Source organism: Melanotaenia boesemani, chromosome 18 (assembly GCF_017639745.1).
Source record: "Melanotaenia boesemani isolate fMelBoe1 chromosome 18, fMelBoe1.pri, whole genome shotgun sequence".
NCBI lineage: Eukaryota > Metazoa > Chordata > Actinopteri > Atheriniformes > Melanotaeniidae > Melanotaenia > Melanotaenia boesemani.
In genome coordinates, this window is record NC_055699.1 from 13,449,825 (window position 1) to 13,468,872 (window position 19,048).

The 19,048-nt window shown below is 37.2% G+C and overlaps 3 protein-coding genes across 4 annotated transcripts in view; 1 reads left to right on the plus strand and 2 right to left on the minus strand.

The window, feature by feature from the left end:
- Positions 1-191: 191 nt before the first annotated feature.
- Positions 192-7,049, minus strand: cops5 (COP9 signalosome subunit 5). Its single transcript, XM_041967512.1, has 8 exons — positions 6,702-7,049; positions 5,986-6,220; positions 4,119-4,247; positions 3,670-3,735; positions 3,379-3,464; positions 3,121-3,232; positions 2,279-2,427; positions 192-1,459 (listed from the first exon to the last, which is right to left on the minus strand). Exons 1-8 carry the CDS (start codon positions 6,836-6,838, stop codon positions 1,369-1,371), a joined length of 1,005 nt encoding a protein of 334 aa, XP_041823446.1. The 5' UTR covers positions 6,839-7,049; the 3' UTR covers positions 192-1,368.
- Positions 7,050-7,213: 164 nt separating this feature from the next.
- LOC121628480 (centrosome and spindle pole-associated protein 1) lies at positions 7,214-17,008 on the plus strand. Its single transcript, XM_041967509.1, has 24 exons — positions 7,214-7,530; positions 7,804-7,889; positions 7,964-8,061; positions 8,880-8,981; positions 9,138-9,493; positions 9,620-9,709; positions 9,829-9,893; positions 10,022-10,118; positions 10,238-10,295; positions 10,488-10,801; positions 10,889-10,992; positions 11,547-11,634; positions 11,866-11,953; positions 12,055-12,202; positions 12,327-12,404; positions 12,526-12,596; positions 12,753-12,896; positions 12,989-13,117; positions 13,208-13,303; positions 13,397-13,457; positions 13,555-13,681; positions 14,189-14,319; positions 16,047-16,156; positions 16,247-17,008. Exons 2-24 carry the CDS (start codon positions 7,841-7,843, stop codon positions 16,310-16,312), a joined length of 2,670 nt encoding a protein of 889 aa, XP_041823443.1. The 5' UTR covers positions 7,214-7,530; positions 7,804-7,840; the 3' UTR covers positions 16,313-17,008.
- A 329-nt stretch (positions 17,009-17,337) lies between these two features.
- arfgef1 (ADP-ribosylation factor guanine nucleotide-exchange factor 1 (brefeldin A-inhibited)) overlaps positions 17,338-19,048 on the minus strand; it is a 49,895-nt gene continuing 48,184 nt past the window's right edge. For both annotated transcript variants that reach the window (XM_041967508.1, XM_041967507.1), the window contains 2 exons: positions 18,881-18,998; positions 17,338-18,744 (listed from right to left, as the gene is read on the minus strand). In XM_041967508.1, coding sequence (XP_041823442.1) covers positions 18,523-18,744; positions 18,881-18,998 — 340 coding nt within the window. In that variant the 3' untranslated portion in view covers positions 17,338-18,522. The remainder of the gene's footprint in view (positions 18,745-18,880; positions 18,999-19,048) is intronic.

Here is a 19,048-nt window from a genome sequence, read left to right on the forward strand (position 1 = left end):
ATATGAAAAAAAGATAAATGGGCAGTAGATTGTTGGCTGCCTGCAGTTTAACTTGATTAGAATTAGCATAATATTTCTTATTACATCTTTAGTCATGCATACAAATGTCCATCTGGTGATAATCACAATATTTACATATCCAACGAGTTCAATATGTTTCACTGATTCTAAAATCACGATGAAAGACCAAATGTTAGGCAAAACTATTTTAGAAGTGCATATTTTAAATATTTCCTCAGCATTGTGACAGGCATCCATGTAATTCATTTAAATATCTGGCAAAAACATGAGCTATTCACTAGACTGTTTAAAAACACTATTCAGCAATTTTAGACTGCTAAATTAAATTAATTCTAAAACACAAAACCCTCAACTTGAAAGTCATAGTTTGAATTATGGTTAAGAAAAAAATCATTATAAGAAATGGTGCCAGAGCTCATGGATATGAGAAAAAACATGTACGTACACAGTCCCAGTGGGATTCTCTCTTCTCCAATACATGACATTAAAAATATACACTTGACCATTACAATACCATAAAAACAAGACATGACACAAACCCAGGCCTGAGCAGCTGTCAGTAAAAAAAAAAAAAAAAAAAAAAAGCAGACTTGGTGAGAGGCTGCTTCGATGGAGAGCAGACACGTGGTGTGAATAGACTCCTGTGTAGGCAACTTGTCTCTGTGTTGCATCACCGTCACGCCACAACCTGCCGAGCTGAGCGTTCTGCCAGAATCTGTACGGCCGAGTCCCAAAATGTGCGGGGAGTGACTCTGCAGACATCCCACACATGGCAGTAAATTCCTGTTGAGCTTGTGCAGAAGCTTGGGTTTGTTGTTCCATTATGTAATGCAATGACAGGCTACACTTGGATGACTGACTGGTGCAGGGTTAGTGCTAAATGTGACTATAGTGTGTTATTTTTATGCACTGCAAAGGATTATGGGTGAAAAGATGTTTAAATTAGCATCCAAAAAAAGTCCAAAGTCTGCAGAAGGCATTGAGAATACATACTATGTTTATGGGACTGAACATTTAAATAGAAATAACCCCCCTAATCCAATTTACAATGAAACTATTTACTGTCCCAACTATAACTTGTCCTATAGGATAAAAAAATCCATATAATTTAGTTTAGATCATATGAAATAACCACATACGGTGCTTTTTATATTTTATTTATTTATGTTTTTCTATGTATTACTATATTTATGAGCTTTTGCTTTAATAAGAAAAAACAGACACAAAATCACTCCAATGTGACACAACTCTTAGCTGTTAGATATACACCTATAATCCAAAAGAAGCTGGACATGCACACACAAAAAAAAAATCCAGGTGAAATCCAAACTGCCTTGAGGTTTAGCTTTAATTGGTAGATGTGTTGATTTGATTGAAGAGTTTGTCCTTAATGACTTGAGACATCAGCCCATGAATTGCTTCTATGGTTGTCTTGCAGCTAAGATAAATCAAAATGAAAAGTGGAGATAAGCATTTACAGCAGGAAAACAAGTAAAGAATACAGAGATAAGACATTTAAAACTGTAGACTTCCACAAAAAATATATACTCATTTGCAGCTTTAATGTTAACAAATTACAGAACTTTCTGTTACTACAACAGAGTATTGAGTTTATTTGGAATACTACACACAGTATTTAAACTGATTTAAAAAAAAAAAAAAAAGTCAAAATTTTTTCTTATAAGTAAAAAAAAAAAAATTAAAACCTTAAAAACATTAGACTACATTTAATCTACTTAGACATTAATTCATTACTTAATTGGTTATTCATTAGTCATTTGTTATTGTTAATAGACTGATAAAATAATGGATAGAATAATAATAAAAATCAGCCTCAGTTTGAAATGTGTTAGACATTTTAGGCCAATGTGGCTCACATATTGCTTTTAAAAAAAAAGCTAAATATATGCATGCCAATGATGGGATTGCAATGAAATCCAAGTGAAAGTGTGCTGAAAACAACTCACTTCACACAAGCATTAAATTATTATTGTTTAACATATGAACCAGAATATAATGCTAAGAAATCAGATTAGAAATCAGTAAGCAAAAATCTGCATATCATGCAGTAACTAAATGTGATCAAAATAGGAAAATGTAATACCATCAACTATTTTTTAATCATCTATTGGGACATGCAGTTATAAATACACTAAAAGAAGAGGTTGGTGTTATATAAAACAAAGAATTCAGAAGTATCCTAAAATAAATATAATTAATGATTCATTTTAAATGTGCAGCAAAACAAAATATTCACCTATCTCGTGTCGCTTTGGCTAGTTTGTCCTCAGACTTCCTGTCGTGCGTGTCCAAGCCGAGCATGAAGCTGCCTCTGCCGAGCTGGGCCTCCGACTGCTCCAGCTTCTCCGACAGGTCAAACACCTGGCCTGTGGTGTAGTCTGAGTTCTGACCATCCAACACACACAAACCAATTCATGCATAATTTGCCAACAAAGGCTAGTTAACAGATTTTTCACAGAGGATTTTTTTTAAATGCAGGATGGCAACAAATCTGTCCAAAAAGCCACAGAAACACTTGATGAGTTGTGGTGAGTGAAAAGAAGTTAGTGAAAAGTTTGTTTAAGGTGAGGCTGTGTTTATAGTAGAAAGGGTAATTAAAACACAATGACATGGGGGGCCCCTGACTACGGTGACAGTGTAGCAACTAACAAAGCCTGTCACCCACCGACCAGCTCATTCTTGACATCTAGTCAATTCATCTTCATCCAGAATGCCATAAAGCCAACTGTTTGGATAAGCCCGATGTCTATTTAGACTGTTTAGTCAAGCTCGGGACAGAGCAACTGTGACTGCAATGCAAATTCACATGAGGGGCTTTCAATCTTTAGAGTGAACGACAAGAGAAAGGAGCATCTGACTGGAGTCGAGTCCAACTTAAGTACATGTCTTTGTTAGAAAGTTCACATATAGCTTATTACTAAAATCAATAAACAAGGAGGTTTAGCTAATAAGCAGCAATAAATCACAACATCACAGGCTGGTAACCACATGTCTAAATGAGCTATAGTGTAATAATTAACCATAAATCAAAATGTCAAACAATTAGAAACATTCTGATTTTTGAAGTTGCTTACATACCGTAAGGAGGCTTGAGGAACTTAAGGTATTAACCCAGTATTTATTCCAAAGGAGTTCCAGGAGTTTTCTATCAAGGGAAGACTTGAAGTAGGTGACCTCCAAGGCGTAATACCTAAGTAGGACAAAATAAAGAAAAGACAGAAGCCACAATCATAAGGTCAGGGTAAGTATATTAAAGTACTACAGTTACTATTAAAGAAGATATGCTTCAAAAATATACAATGTGGTGATTAAAATGTAAAAAATGTCATTTCTTACTGTTTACAGTGCACACCAAAGTCTTCTATCTTGTTCAGAGGGATTGTCTGATATTCTGATGGTCCCTCATCTGGAGGTTTGTAGCCCTGAAAATTCAGAGGGGAAAAGCTGAGACCCACAAACTTTTTTTTTTTTGGTTTTAAAAAGACACTCCCATATGAATACTAAAAAGAATATTGGGAAATTAGATGATCTAGTTTACACTGAATAATAGCAAAAAAACACAACTTTAAAAAAAATGCCTTCATAAATAAAAACGCACAAAATGAATGTTAAAAGTCTTTGCTCTACCTTTGGGTACGTTCTAAAGGCACCGAGGTTGACTTTCCCTGCAGAAATGGTCCGAGTGGGGTCGATCTGCAGGAAACAAGGTACAGTAGAACAGGAAAACAAAGTCAGAGGTTGTACAATCCTCCAGGGACTACTCTAATCTGGCCATCGGGAGCCCTTTACTATGGCTGTCAGTGTGCTGAAAATACACACTTAATTTGATGACGCCCTTGGCATCTGAGAACTACTAAACTAAATGAAGTGTAAATAGCATATATGGTTCCAATAGCATAATATTAATCAGTATGACATAGAAACATACAACCCATACATCAATAAATTTCTCAGTTGCACCCACATTAATGTGCATTATTTTATTTATAAGAAGGAAATCCTTACTTTCTTACTTCATAACAGTAAACAAAGTACTGGATTTAGGAAAAAAAAAAGTCAATACGTTTTTATCTTACCACAACAGCCACAAAAGGCTCCTGAAACTGCTGGTTGAGCATCTGAGTGCTGACATCTATGCCTGAGAGCCAGCATCCATAGCCTGGGTGACTGTGGTACCAGCCAATGGCATTCTCCAGTCGACCAACCTGACAGATCAAAGATTACACACAAGGTCTTAAATACTGCAGTTTTAAGCAACAAGATGGTATAAAAATTAAAAAGTTATAGTTATAAAAATAATGCTGCCAGTAAATGATGCTGTTAAACTAAGAATTTTCTTATCCATCTGTGCTGGGATATTTGTGAATCTCTTCTTTGAGAAAACGAAATAAATAAATTTGATCTAAATGCCAGAAATAAAAGATAATGGTTATCTGTAAAGGGGGGAAAAAATAGCGTTTGCAAAGTGTTTTTTTTTTTTTTTAACTCTTACAGGAATTAATTATTGTACAACTTAACAAGATGAGTGAATCAGCATGTGATAAAGAACGCTCCATCATTGTCATATGTTGCATATAAAATAAAAAAAAGGAAATAGAGGTTTATGGATTCAATAACAAAACAGAACATGCACCTCAAATTAATCCTGTACATAAAATACCTTCCAGAACAGTGTTGGTAAAAAAAAAAAAAAAAAAAGATGTAAAAACCTACCAAAAATATTCAATATCTTCATAAAGCATTATGTGCTTTAAAGAGTAGAGTTCCCTAAAATAACTAATAACAGTGGGAAGTAGTGGGGAGTGTTTGGTGTCTAGAACAACCTGATATTCAAAATTTTAAATCAATAAATAAAAACTTCTGATTTTATATATATATATATATATATATATATATATATATATATATATATATATAAACTTTTCTCCCTGCCCAGTTAGGTAAAATATTAGATGATAATCTGAATATGCTAAATGTGTTTTGTAGTACAGGGTTTTGGTGAATAAGATTTTGATTCCTGATAATAAACATCAGATAACCGGTCTTGGTTGGCACATATCTCTTTAGTAGTAAAGAGGCTTCAGAAAATTGTATGTCTTACTGAAAAGATCAGACAAGTTGTTGTTGACTTTTTTCAGAGATGCAAAAGAAGACATTCTAACTGGACTGGTCATAAAAAACATGACATGTATTTAACCAAAAAGAGCAAGAAAGGGTTTGTGGTGGATGGTTAAAAACATTAGTATCCATGTAGAGTAACAGTAACATCAGGGAGGTAAATTGTCTCTGCAAAGCCCTAAAGCAGGATTATTTAACTCTGCTCGATGGCTGCAGCCCTACAGGTTTTAGTTGTTTCCTGCTTCGATAGACCCAATTCAAATGAAGCAGATTTCCTTGAAACCTTGTTCTCAGGTTCTGCACAATGCTCTTAAGGAGCCATTCAACTGGGCCAGGTGAGTACAAGCAGAGAACAGCTAAAAACTGCAGAACAGTGGCCCTCAAGGACTGGCGTTAAAGAACTTTGCCACCCACTCCAGCTTTAGTCTGCTCACCCTGCTGTCTAACAAGCAATACAAAAACCATCCACTGTTGTGTCACCTTCCCAGGCCTGTGAGACAACCAAATTCATTCTGCACACTCCACTATGAAACGTTTTATCTTTCTAAAATTTATTCTGTTGTTAATAAGTGTGTTTTATTACAAATAGCAGAAGGGACTATATTTGTAATTTAATTATGCAATTACTAAATGCAAGATGTTTAAAATAGGTCTAGGAATTTATCCACCTTATAAAAAATACTAATATTTTACCTGCACTTCTATTTTCAAATATAGATGAAAGAAAATATGTTTCCACAACCATCTACATCCAGAAAAAATGTCTATCTAGAGTTTGGTTACTCACTAGTCCAAAGTGTAAATGCCTAGAAGTCAGTGTCCCACCTGCTTGGCATTTTCAATGTAGGCAGCCATGTATTCATATGCTGCAGCTTGGGCGTTGACTCTGGTTTCTGTCCCCTCCACGGGCAAAGCAAAGCTGTCCATAATGATCATGGTTTCACCGTCCACCTTTCCCAGCATTAGACCCATCACCTCTAGGTTTCCTCCAGACCTGGCATGCATCACCATCTTCAACAAGGGCAAAGCTGAAATTTTGCAGTACTTAAAGTAGTGGTGACTGGGGTGGAGAGGTCAGAGAATAACAAACATCAGTTTAGCTAACAAGCATATCACTGCTGTCGGGCAAAAAGCTCCTATGTCCAAAATTCGTGATTTTTGTTTTCCTTCATAAATCAGTATTATTGGTCACCCTGTATGTCTGTATGTTGTTTTATGAATATTGAACCAAAGATATATGATTAAAACACAATACAAAGTTTGATGACATTATGTCCAGTTATTACAAAACCATACTGTTTTTTTCATTTTTTGAAAAATGATACTTTTGGAGACAGGAGGTTGTTGCCCGACAGCAGCGATATTTAAAGTTGCACGCATTTATAAGGAAACATTAGTTTACTTTCTACTGCTGTTTTAAGCTAGTTTTTAGCCCTGATTCAAGTCAACAGTAACCGGCACAACATGCAATACACAAAATACCAGCTCACTAAAATCTAGACACTTGAAAACTCAACAGTTCATCACATGTTTGAACATACTCCTTCGTCCATGGCTTCGCGGCTAGGATTTCTTGTTGTTGCTTTTTGTCATATTTGTAAATTTCATCGATGCTCTGAACTTCCTGCATGCTGTTAGATAGCTCCCACGTTTTTTGAGCCGTATTGCTCCCGGCCATGATTACTTAATTAAGATAAATCGGCAAAGGACTTGTTAAAAACCTCGATTTCAGCTTAAATTTGCGAGGAAAGAGATAGATTTGTAAAAATTGTCAGGCCTTAACGTCCACTTGCTCAGGAAGCCATGACAGTGAACGATACCAAACCAAACCCAAATGTGAAATTATACGGAGCATTTGTTTCGATGTCACAGTAACATACAGTTTATATAGATTTGTTTAACAAAATTTCCTCGCAGTATTATAATTGTGCTATATGTGTGTATAAATGTTTAAGATTTTAAGCAATTTCCAGTATATTTAATTTTAGAGTTCAAATAACCCCCTGTTAAATGGTTTAGACCGAAGAAGACGTCAACTGACTGTTGGGGACAGACGGACATCTAGTGGCAGTTTTTGGAAACGCAGGCACCTCTGTTAAGCCCTTATTCATATTGGTTTCGGTTCTTTAATTGAGTTCAGATAAATTTCGACAGGCCGTCTGAATTGGATTAGATTAGAATAAACATTTACTAAAACAAATGAGTCAATTGTGAATATTAATTTCAAGTTTATCTTTGAAGCCTTTGTTTAAATTTGTGTTTGCAGAGTCAGTTAGCCTCCAGGGACATGGTTTGTGTCATGGTTGTCCCTAGCAACTCATGATGCTTTGCGCCTTCCGCAGTAGTACAGAGCGAGTGTCAGGTGTAAAGGTATGAATAATTTATATTAAAATGTCATGTATGTGTTTTGTAGACAACTTAGCATGGAACATAGGTGTTCAGATTAATCATTATGCACATATCCAATGAGTACCTTGCCGGATGTTCCTTCATATGAAGACGTTTTTCGAGAAGCTTGAAACTTCTCAGAATATGGCATCAGTAAATTGTGACAAACCATTTACACAGGCAAATAGCGGTAATAGTCTTTATCGACTTGCAAATCAAACTTTTTTTGATTGTTTGTGTAAATATTCTCCACAGTCAAGCACCAGTGTCGTGCAGTAAATAACACTGGAATATGCCTCCAGCATCAAGAGCACACGAGATGACACCTAATGCAGACATAGGTATTGTGTAAACGTCGGGGAGCAAGTTTCATTCTTTGAGTCTGATCTTATATACATTATATTTTGTTTTTCAGGTTTGGGCTTAACTTTAGTTTTAGGAGCCGACTATGAAAAGAAGAAGCAGAAACTTTTGCAAGAGTTGCAGCTGGACTACAAAGATCATGTTGCCAAGGTCTGGGAATGTATTTGAAAAAAACAAAAAAAACAAAAACGAAAACAAACAAACAAACAACAACAAAAACAAACAAAAAAAAACAAACAAAGATAAATATTGAAATGTGTTTCTAATTCAATATTTTACTTATCTTATTGTCTTGTTACCTCTCATTTTACTGAAAAAAATTATCTATCTATCTATCTATCTATCTATCTATCTATCTATCTATCTATCTATCTATCTATCTATCTATCTATCTATCTATCTATGGAAAAATTATTTCTAAACTTGTAAGCATCACCTGCAGCACCAGGGACTTTCCTTACCTATCACTGATAGGATAACAGAAACAGTTTGGTTTGTGTGTACGTTGTGTGTGTGTGTATGTGTAACCCTGAGTATAGCTGAACAGGAAGCAGTTAAATGTTGCTAATTATGCTGATATGAACTGCTGAAACTTTTGCTTTATTTTTGTGTTTTATGGCAACTGCTGTGGTGTAAAAAGATCCACTAAGTTTACTGATAATCTGGATGCAGGATTACAAGGGAAGCTTGGTGATCAAATGTCCTAATGGACTTTAGAAATGCTGATGGTAGTGCCAGGTAAAAGAAAAAAGAAAACAAAAACAAAAACACTATTTTACAGAAATGTCATCAACTGGAACATCGCTCTATGAAGTTTACTTACAATCCACCTTTGCATCCATGTAAACTTTTAAGGGTGGACTTGGGGATTTTTTTTCCAAGGCAGTAACTGAAACATAACTGGAGATTTATCAAACTGAAATAGCTATTTCCTTCAGTAACATGATTAGATATATTTTTTCACACAGGAAAGACTGAGAGAAGAGAGGAAAAAAGAGTATAACTTCTTCCTTCAGGGGCAATCTCAAACTAGGACGTTAAAGAGGGGAACAACTCCTGTTACAACTAAGGTAAAGAATAAACAAACAAGTACAGGTTCTTTATTACACCAAAGTGTCTTATGGGGATTTTATTCCAGCACAAAATGGTTGCAGTGCTAATTACTGTATGTTCATCTGTTGTAACACAATGTTACAAAGTAAATACTTTTCATGTTAAACTTTCAGCCTGAACTTGTACAGTCACATGCTGTGAACGTAACTTCACAAGGCCCTCCTTTAGCCTTACTCAGTACTCACACAAACATATCACCTCCTCACACTGAGCACCTTGCATCCAAGAGGGATGTGGCCACTATGACTGAGGTTGCAGATAAAGGAAGAAGCAGAAGGACTTGGAATCAAAGCTCTCAGAGGCAAAGGAGATGGAAAATCCATATGCCAAAAAAGCCTCACAGCTCTGAGGAGATGGACACAGATGAGGAGGAAGATTTTGATTTCAGACACAGGAGGAGGCAAGACAGACGCTCTGAAAAGCCCAAGAACAAAGAAGAGAAGAAATCCCGAGAACGCAGAATGAACAGGTATAACTTTTATTCTAAGGACTCATTTTGTTATGTTAAGTAATTACTGTAGAAATTAGTTTATGTTTTGTGGTATAGCTTCTCTGTTGAGTTCATCTGCCTTGTTTGATTGTATTTTTTCCCCAGAGCTTTCCAGGACATAACAGAGATGCCCCTTAAAAGAGAGGCCCCTGTTGTTCATGATCAGATCCACAGTAACAGTATCTGGAAGTCAAAGTAAGCAAGATTAATTTCTGTGTAAGGCCTTAGCTAATTTCTGTTAGCTAAATGCTAAGATGATCTTGGTCTTTCTTTTTACTGTGGAGTGCCTCGCTTTTTGTGTCTGTGTTTAATAGTAAACAAATGGCAGAGAACAAGAGGACGACTGTGAGAACTGAGTTTGCAACTGGACTCTTGATTGGTAAAATCCACTTTTATTGCAATGTGCTTTTGGAGATATATTTCCTAGTAGGATTATTGGTAGACGTTGGCACTTAAATCATGTTTCAGTATTGGCATTTGTGTGTTTTTCTCTCTCTTGTGATACAGGAGCAATAGAAGATCAAACAGTCACTCAGATGAGAAAAGAACAGTATAAGCAAGAGTTGCTGAGACAAATTGCTGAACAACAGAAGAATAAAATGAAGTGAGCATTTAATTTCTAAATCATTTGAACTTACTTTGTTTTTGTTTTTTGTTTTTGTTTTTGTTTGCTGACACATCCCTGACACCTTAGGATGATTTGCAATGAACTTTTGTTCTAAGGGAGAAGAAACTAGAGCTGATGGTTGGTGTTACTGGAATCACAGACCATGAGAAAGAGGTAGCAGAATAGCATTAAAACAAAGAAGTACAAAAATGACCAGTTTTGCAAAACATATTACAAGATGTGTTCTAAACATCCCAACCACCAGAATGCAGTCAATATAAAGTGTATACCAGTGAGCCTCACTGACCATCGTTTTATCATTTGCTCAGTGTTTGTTCTCTTCTTTCTTCTGGTTGATCTCTCCAGTCTGACCGAACAAAACAGCCTAGGACTGCATATCAGCAGTGTGACAGCTTGAGACGGTTTCAAGTAGATCTGGAGGCTGTTGTTAAGGATTCAAATCCAGGGCTTAAAGATAAAAAACCCCTTCTGAACACAGAGCAGAGAGCTCCCCTGAGGAAGTCCCAGATGGACTTCAGCACAGCGCTCACTCATCTGCCAAGAAAAACAGTGGATGAATCTGGGATGGTATCATTGCCAGGTGTCCCACCACTGGACTACCTCAGTGAGGACTACCACAGGAACTTCACACGCTTGCTTGGAGAGGTGGCCCTCCCAAGGTATCTCACTTTGGTGTTGTATTCCGGTACATGAAAGGAATTAGTGACTTTGTTGTAAATTCTCTATAGCTTATTTCTTTTTTTCAGGCTTGCCGGTGTTGCTCCACCTCTTCCTCCCATTGTTCCCAACACTTACAAGACTCCATATGATGCAGCCAGGAATCCATTAGACCCAGAGCCTCAAAATCAGAGTGCAGTTTTAACCTCTTTCTATTGAAAATGTTGATCTTTAATAAAAAGGCCTTTGCCTTTTACCAGAAATCATGCACACACACACACACACACACACACACACACACACACACAGATATCCCATATAGACACGAGACTCCATATACATGTAGTAAATGTCAGTGTGGTGTAAAGTTGTTACTGTGTGTATTGTCTTCATAGTTGTTAAATGATTTATAGTATCTGGCAGCTTTAAATAAATTTCCAGTCATATCTTTGTATGATGGATACCTTTCATTATGCAGGCATTGTATCAAAGATGTCCAGGACCTGACTTATCATTTCACAAATCTACAGCAGAATTTATTTCATAACTGGGGAAATGTAGTTTACTGGAAACAAATAGATCTCAGTTCATCCAGCTGGTCTCTTAAGTTTTATTTATTTTATTTTTCATTTTTATGCAACTGTAAAATGTCTGCTTTAGTGTTAGTTTGCAAAATGTAAGAGACAGGAAAGAAATTCTGGCAGATTGTTCTTTTTATCTTGTATTTTTTTGGATTTTCCTCTTTAGAAGCTCTCCCTGGGGAAGTGCAGCAATCTGAACATTTTGAGATTCCTCCACAACAGCCACTTCCTCTTAGAGCCAATAGCCAAGACAAGTAAGACCATATGAGATTCTCAGTGTTAGTAATGAATATATAATTTAGTTAGACAATTAAAAATGTTAAATTGTGTAAGAATATGTGGAACTCCAAATATTTCTTCTGGAAATGTTTTAAGGTGGACTACCATCTATAATATTTATATTAGCATCAAGTTTGTTCTCTTCCAGAAGAGGGCTCCCACAGCAAACTGTATGTCACTATGTACCTCTTTGTGTTTGCTTCTAGAGCATCCTCTTCATCTGTGGAGGGACTTTGTGTGGACAAGTCCAAGTCGAGGAGTCAACTGAGCTACCAGGAGGCACTAAAACAGCAGGTATATTGGTAGATTTCCATATGAGATGACTATTTTTTTATATAGTTTGGAACATGTTTAGAAACCTAACGTTAGAAACCTAACGTTTTTCTTTTGCCCAGATCAAAGAAAGAGATATGCATAAAAAAAGAGAAAAAGAGGAGGAGGAGCAACTTGAAATGAAACTGAAGGCTGAGATGATGACATACAATCCCTGGGGGAGAAGTGGAGGAGGGGCTCCGATAAGAAATCAAAATGGAAATCTTGTTAGTAAGTTTGCTTTAACGTTTTAGTCAAATGTCTGCTAAAGCTAAGATATTTTAAGATGCACCACTACAAATAATAATGCAGTGGAACATGTTTTAGCGAGTTGTGCCTGTTTCTCTGATTTCAGGTGACCTGAATCAAATGCACAGGATCAATAATAATAATAACATGTCCACTCTAGAAGTCACAGCTGGGTCTCCCATCTGTATGTAATGTTCTCTCTCCTACAAATTAGGTCTTTACATGTTGTGTATTTTCAACAGAATGCATATTTTTTGTTTGTCTTTATAATGGACTACATTGTGTGTTTTTTTAACCCTATGCAGGTTGTGATGATCAGTCACCTTCACAACAGCTCCTCGCACAGCTAAGGTACAAAGAAGACCTGAAACAACAAGTAGGTTTGGGAGTCAAAGCAGTGTGGATGCTAATGAAAGAAAGGAAATGCTTTAGAATGTGAATCCTTTATAAAGATGACTTTTGAATTAAATCATTGCTTGAAGAAACTTGTTTTTCTGAGTTTGTGTATTAATTGTAACTACAATTCAAACAGATGGAGGAAAACGCGAGAAAACGGGCAGAGGAGCAAGAACGTATCAGGATTAAAGAGGAGAAAGAGGAAAAGAGGCTGGCGGAGGAGAGGGCTCGCATACAACAAGAGTATGAGGAGGAGCTGCAGAAACAAAAAAGAATGATGGTGATAGGTTCATCTCTTGGATGTTGAGTACTGCATCATTTCGTCTTCCTCACGTTTGGTCTCATTACATTGGTCTTATTTACTCTCTGCAGAACAAATTTCAGATCCAAGAACCCAAAACACATCTCACAGCGAAGGCCAAGTTCGTAAAGCAAAACAAAGATATGCTGCCTCAGAGTGCCAGGACCAGAGGCGAAAAAAGCTCACAGTTGGTTTATGAGGTACAGTAAACCTGGAGAGATATGTATTTCAGATTAGGGTTGTATTGCATAGCTTTGTCAAAGAACATGAATCTGCTCATTATTTTACAGAGAGCGCCATCTCCTCCCATCCCAAGTCTACAGAAAAAACAGAAAAATCTTGTGACATCAAGGCCTTCTTCTGTTGTGAGCCAGCTATCTTGTACTGTAAGTCACACATACTAAAACATACCAATATTTTAACATGTAAACTTTAATTATGTATTTAATATTAAAGGAAAATATGCTCTTTTTTTTTAGGAGCACTCAGTGTCAGCACCACACAGCCAACCACTTCCTACACGATTGCCACCATTAAACAGTAAGACTGTTTGAAGTGCTTTGCTGCATATAAATCACCACTTTTTATATTAATTATTTTAATCATCGCCTGCCCTGACCCCCCCTGCTTTCTTTAGAGGGTCAGCAGGAAGTGATCAAAGAATTGTCAACCCTCCGTAGATATCTAAGAAAAGAGCAGAGAAAACTGGCGCTTCAACGGGGATTGAGAAATCCAGGGGAGACTTATCCTTCTCCCCCTAACAGGTATTTCAATGAAGTTATTACATGTACAGTTTTACCCCAATTTGTACACAGAAATGTTCAGATGCAGATGCAGTACGATTTCTGTCTTATTGAATAGTAGTTTTTAGTTCAGGTTAAAATCCAATCTCCATTCTGAATTCTTTCAAGGACTCATTACTGTAGTTATATAACAAAATTATCACATTTTTTCCATTTCATGTTGTTATATTTATTCAACTAAGACATAACACATAGATAGTTATATACTGTTGGAATACAAAATTATTTTTTTTCTTTGGTGACAGTACACAAAAGCATGCATGTCTTTGCTTGAGCTGATATTAGTTTACTACAAATCATTTTAGAAATGTCTTTAAACTGGTACCAGCTTCAACCTTTCTCTGATACAAACAGCTTACACAAGAAGACAAATCCTTCATGCATTGTATTTGCATTTGGAAGCATTTGGAAGACATCTGTGTGATATTTGGGGTAGTTGTTGAGTTTTTCTCCTTTGCTCTCACACAGTCGACAACCTAGAGTGGATGCCTTTGGATCTGCAAAAAAGAAAGCTGTTCAGTCTTCAGCTAGGAGTCTGTACCCTGCTGCACATTTTGATAAGCAAAACATAAGGGACTTCAACCAGCTTGAGTACAGAGGTACAGAAAAGCTTTGTATCTGATGAGTATTTGTGCTGATTTATTAGCTCTTCATGTGTTGCAAGAAGATATCTCTGTAATCTCTATGCTTAACTTTGCCCTGGATTGTGCCATTGGGAGCAGCAGTTTATTAGTTCTTTGTGACCCACTGGTGGTCATACAGTATACTATTCCTACAATCTACTTGCTGTCCACTGTAACTACTTTTATGATTACCTTGATCATGGTTTTTATACAAAGAGGGAGGGATCCAGCTGGACACTGCCAGATGTTTCAGACTTTCCACAGCCTTGATGATGCTTCATCTCCCTCCAGCCCTATCTGAGACTTTAATTTCATGAGGTCATGGGAGGTTTCCATCAGAGACATGCAGTTTGGCAGTGCAAACACAGAATGAAATGCAAGCGACCAAGGAAATGGCTTTGGATGAGTTCCCAGACTGAGTTAATGCAGAGGGCTGAGGAACACTCTGGGCTACAGATTGTAAAATGAGCAGAAAACCATGAAAGGCTGGTGGTAAATCAAGCAAAACCAAACCTTTATGTATAAATCATGAATTTAAGTAAGATCACTTATTGTTCTAAGACACTGATGGGATCTAGTTAGAAAGGTGTTGCCTTGCTTTGTGGAAGCTGAGCCACTTACAAACTGCTTATTTACAGAGGAGGGGAGGAGGGAGAAGAGGGGGCAAACAAAAGTTACTTGCCAAATATGTATAGGATTTCTCTATTAATGTTTACCTTTTCTTAAAGGTCACTTTGTCACCCTTGGGAGAAATTTGTTTCAATTAAGCAAAAGGTAAAAAAAAAAACAAACAAACAGAAAAAAAACTTAAGAATTTATTACAAAAACTGGCCTATGCCTGTTAGGCAGGTATACACAGGTTTTTTTTTTTGCTTCCAGGATTTGTTAATGCTACGGTTTGTCCTTGCTGCAAGGCAGATACAGGACATTGATTATTTTTCTTGTATTTGTCAAATAGAGTATCTAGCGAGAAGGCCTGGGCCATGTACCCTGACCTTACTGCTAACGCTCAAAGTCTGGACACCCAGCAAAAGGCACTTCAATGTAAACAACAGCACAAAATCAGGCTTTTAAGTAAACAGGAAGATTATGGTCAATGAACATGCAAACATCAGTTTCTCCTCAAACTGATGTGATCTTTATCTCATTGCTCCATCATTTTCTTTAGATATTTTAGATCCTCAGTTAAGCAGTTATCATCCCGTAAGTTGTCTCATTGTGAATTTATAATCCATTTGTTGACTGTTCTTTTTCATAATTTATTTGCCTTTTTGTACTTATACCAGTAAGGAAACAAAATATATCCAGATTCTTCATTTTCCATAGAGATGATAGAGTTTGGAAGGTCTGCTACGGACACCCTCCAACACCTTCCCACAACAGTCTGTGTGCCAGGTTAACGGAGGGCCAATGTCAGCTCATGCCTCTGTGTTGCTGCTTGTACCAGTGAAGGGAGCATAGTGGCCATGTCAGCTGCAAGGTGGTGATAGCACCATGCCAGACATTGGGAATGGAGGGAGAAGAGAAAAGGCCTGGGGCAGAAAAAGACTTTAAATAATTTCCAATCAAATCCAAATCCAAACACTCATCTGACTCCTTTCACTGCTACAATTTATTGAATGACCATCCATCAGGTCCCTGACTTCAGTCCTGCTGTAAAATACACTTATTTAAGGCTCTTTGTTGCTATATGCTATGGCCAGATGCCAACTGTGTTGATGCATGTGAAGAGTGGATTTACCAGCAGGGATCCCCTCAGTCCACAAGGAAGCATCAAGAGAGGATAGCGTCACTGATGAGACTTACCTGTGAAGTATGATCCTGATCAGTAAATCAATGCTTTTGTTTCCTTGAAGTAATAATAATAATAAAAAAAGTTTTACTCTCAATCTTTTGTTTTTAGGAGGTACACAATTGTGAGGATCAGAGACAATTAGTCTCTGATGTAACTGAAAGTCATGACCCATAATCAGCACCACAGCACGAGACCAGACTCAGACTGTGGTGATCACAACAGCAGCTCAGGAGAGAGTAAACCGTTCACCGTTAGCTGTCTGCATTTTTACCTCAGTGCTAATAAAAACTAAGATACAAGTCAGTCTGGCAGATAAAGCGATAGTCGTTTTGTCCCAACGAAGAATTTGTACTCTTGTAGTTTCTTTTCGTTCCTTTAAATTTCATATACATCACTCAGATTAAAAGATTAAATTAGCTACATGCCATATTTTAGTTTGCTTTACTGTTTTTGACATATTTCTGCAGGATGTGCATAATTATCTTTACATTCTCCCCAGCTTTTCAACAAAGCATTGCCTTAAAAAAACATTTTTAACATGTGGAAATGATAGACCAAAAGCTGCTTAATCCAAATGTGAAGCATGTTTTATCGCCTTAAGAAATATGTGACAGATAAGCCTCTGTACTTTTCAGAAAGGGCTATCTGGTGATAAATTGGATTCCTTGTTTCTGTGCATCTCCGTGGAGACTGTCGCCACAGAGCCCTGGCTCGAGCCCAGAACATCAGATACTGTAAAACGCTTGAACTGGAAAGAAGCCAAACAGCAGGATGGAGACTCCACCCCTAATGATACACCATGTCACATACAGTAGCTCCCGTGAGCTGGTCTTGAATGGTTACAGCTTGAAATCTGCATCTTACAGCATCTGTAGAAGAAGGTGGTTCTCCTGAGAGCAAATGTCCTCGTGTTATCATTTAACAAAAACTTACACTTTAATTGTGGGATAAATAAACAGCTTACCTTTACAGACCAGAATGTGCCAATATAAAAACATTTATGTCTTTTCAATTGAATGAGACCAATTTCTCTTTGCAATACATAATTTACAATAATAAAAATTGTATGTGCAAATCTGAAGTACATTTTGATGTAGTTATTTCTGTTACACACACTTGAAATTTGTTTCTATATTATAATCTTACACTCTGATCATTAATGCAAGAGACTTAGTAGTGATTCTGCATTTCAAATCAACCAAGTTCAAAAACTTTATTGACCTAGAACCTCATTAGAATGCCAGATGATGTACAGAAAGTTGTAAATAATCTTTTGCAACATAGAAAACTTTACATTGCTGTATCATATACATTTTGTTTTCTACATCCATGAGCAGGAATGCATCCCATTCATACTTAAAGCACAGCTAACTTTGCCATTTTCTCTATACATATTACCTTCCCCCAAACCAAAGGGAAAAAAACCCAAAAAACATTAAATATATTATTAACTTTTGATTTTGTACACAAGAGTGAAAACTAAACTCACACAATAACAGAAAACAGACTAGTGACTCAAAAGCAGCTAGCATCAGTTTGCCATCTTGTCCTCAAGTTCCACAAGCGCAGTTGTCATCTATCTCTGTTAAAAACCTAAGAAAATATAAAATGGAATAATTTAACCCATTGCGTTCCATGGTCTGCTTTAATTACAAGTCGTACTGTGTAGGATCTGCAAGAGGTGGTGCAGTCAAATAAATTATCACAAAAGTAAAATCTCCAGTGCATTCAAAAAATGAGATCAAGTGCAGCAAATTCAGAGAGGAAAAAAAAAAACAAAAAAAAAAAACCCTAAATTCTAGTGTTATAAGATTATATTACATTGCGGCAGATCTGTACATCTAGTTTCCTCCAGGAGGCTATCAATACTAATGTTAGCCATCTGCAGTGCAGACAGAGAAATCATTTTTATCCATGTGTGACACCCGTCACATTTCATTGTTACTGAATATGTTGTTTTGCATGTTGCTGAAACCATTCATTCATTTTTTACTTTTTAAATATACAGTAAGAAGCACACGTTTTGAAATATATTTGTTCTGATCACCAGAGATATGGGTAACTGTCAGTTGTTGATCAGTAGTTTTATCCAGTGGAGGCAATGCTACACCTGGTACAAGACATTGTTTTAAATTATGATATCAAGTGCTCTGTCTGGGGATTTCGTTTGTAATAGGTGGTTCTGTGTGGGGGCAGGGTTAAGAGTGTGTGTGTTTGTGTAGGGGGGGGGTGTTAACAGACAGCTGACCAATAATCAGCTGTTTGACTCAAGTGTTCGGCATAAAATGCACAGAGGGCCCTGAAGCAGCGTGGCACACAGCCACACAGATCTGTGATGGAGGCCTCAGTGAAGTTTTGTATTCCAGACTGTCTGTGGTGCAGCATCACTGGGCCTCCTCCCCAGCCTCCTCCCCCACCTCTGGGTCGGACACGGGCTCAACATGCCCCCGCTCAGAGTCTGGTTCGGGCTCAGGCAGCTGTGCGATGTGAAAGACGAGGCCAATGCGAAGGAAAAACTTCCTCAGAACAGCCCGGAGCTCAGGGATCAGGTCGAATTGCATTATCTCACACAAGAGAGGGTAGTACCTGGACGCGTGAGCCTTGAACTAAAAGAGGAGGTGAGAAGAGGAACAAAGGAAGAAATGGGCTGAATGAATTCAGTATCATATGTCTTAAACACCTCAGTCATCATGTGCACCAAAACAAGCAGCAAAGGCATCAGTGAGTGTTTTGGCTTCTTACCCTTTCATCACTGATCTTTAGCACCTTGGTGAGAAAGAGCAGCAGCAGGTTGGTCCAAGCCTCTCTGTGGCTTTCTGAGGTCAGAGCCAGGAAGTATGCTACAGCCTCACTGCACACACTAAACAAAACAGACACTTTTCAGAAAAGTATATGAACCCACAACTCACT

Coding starts and splice junctions, on each gene's coding strand:
- cops5 (XM_041967512.1), bottom strand. CDS start 6,838: ATGGCCGGGAGCAATACGGCTCAAAAAACGTGGGAGCTATCTAACAGC. Junction 3,233..3,378: donor TTTGGTGTGCACTGTAAACA/GTAAGAAATGAC, acceptor TGTCCTACTTAG/GTATTACGCCTTGGAGGTCA. Junction 1,460..2,278: donor GCCAAAGCGACACGAGATAG/GTGAATATTTTG, acceptor GATTTATCTTAG/CTGCAAGACAACCATAGAAG.
- LOC121628480 (XM_041967509.1), top strand. CDS start 7,841: ATGCCTCCAGCATCAAGAGCACACGAGATGACACCTAATGCAGACATA. Junction 9,894..10,021: donor TGCAACTGGACTCTTGATTG/GTAAAATCCACT, acceptor CTTGTGATACAG/GAGCAATAGAAGATCAAACA. Junction 11,954..12,054: donor AGGAGGCACTAAAACAGCAG/GTATATTGGTAG, acceptor TCTTTTGCCCAG/ATCAAAGAAAGAGATATGCA.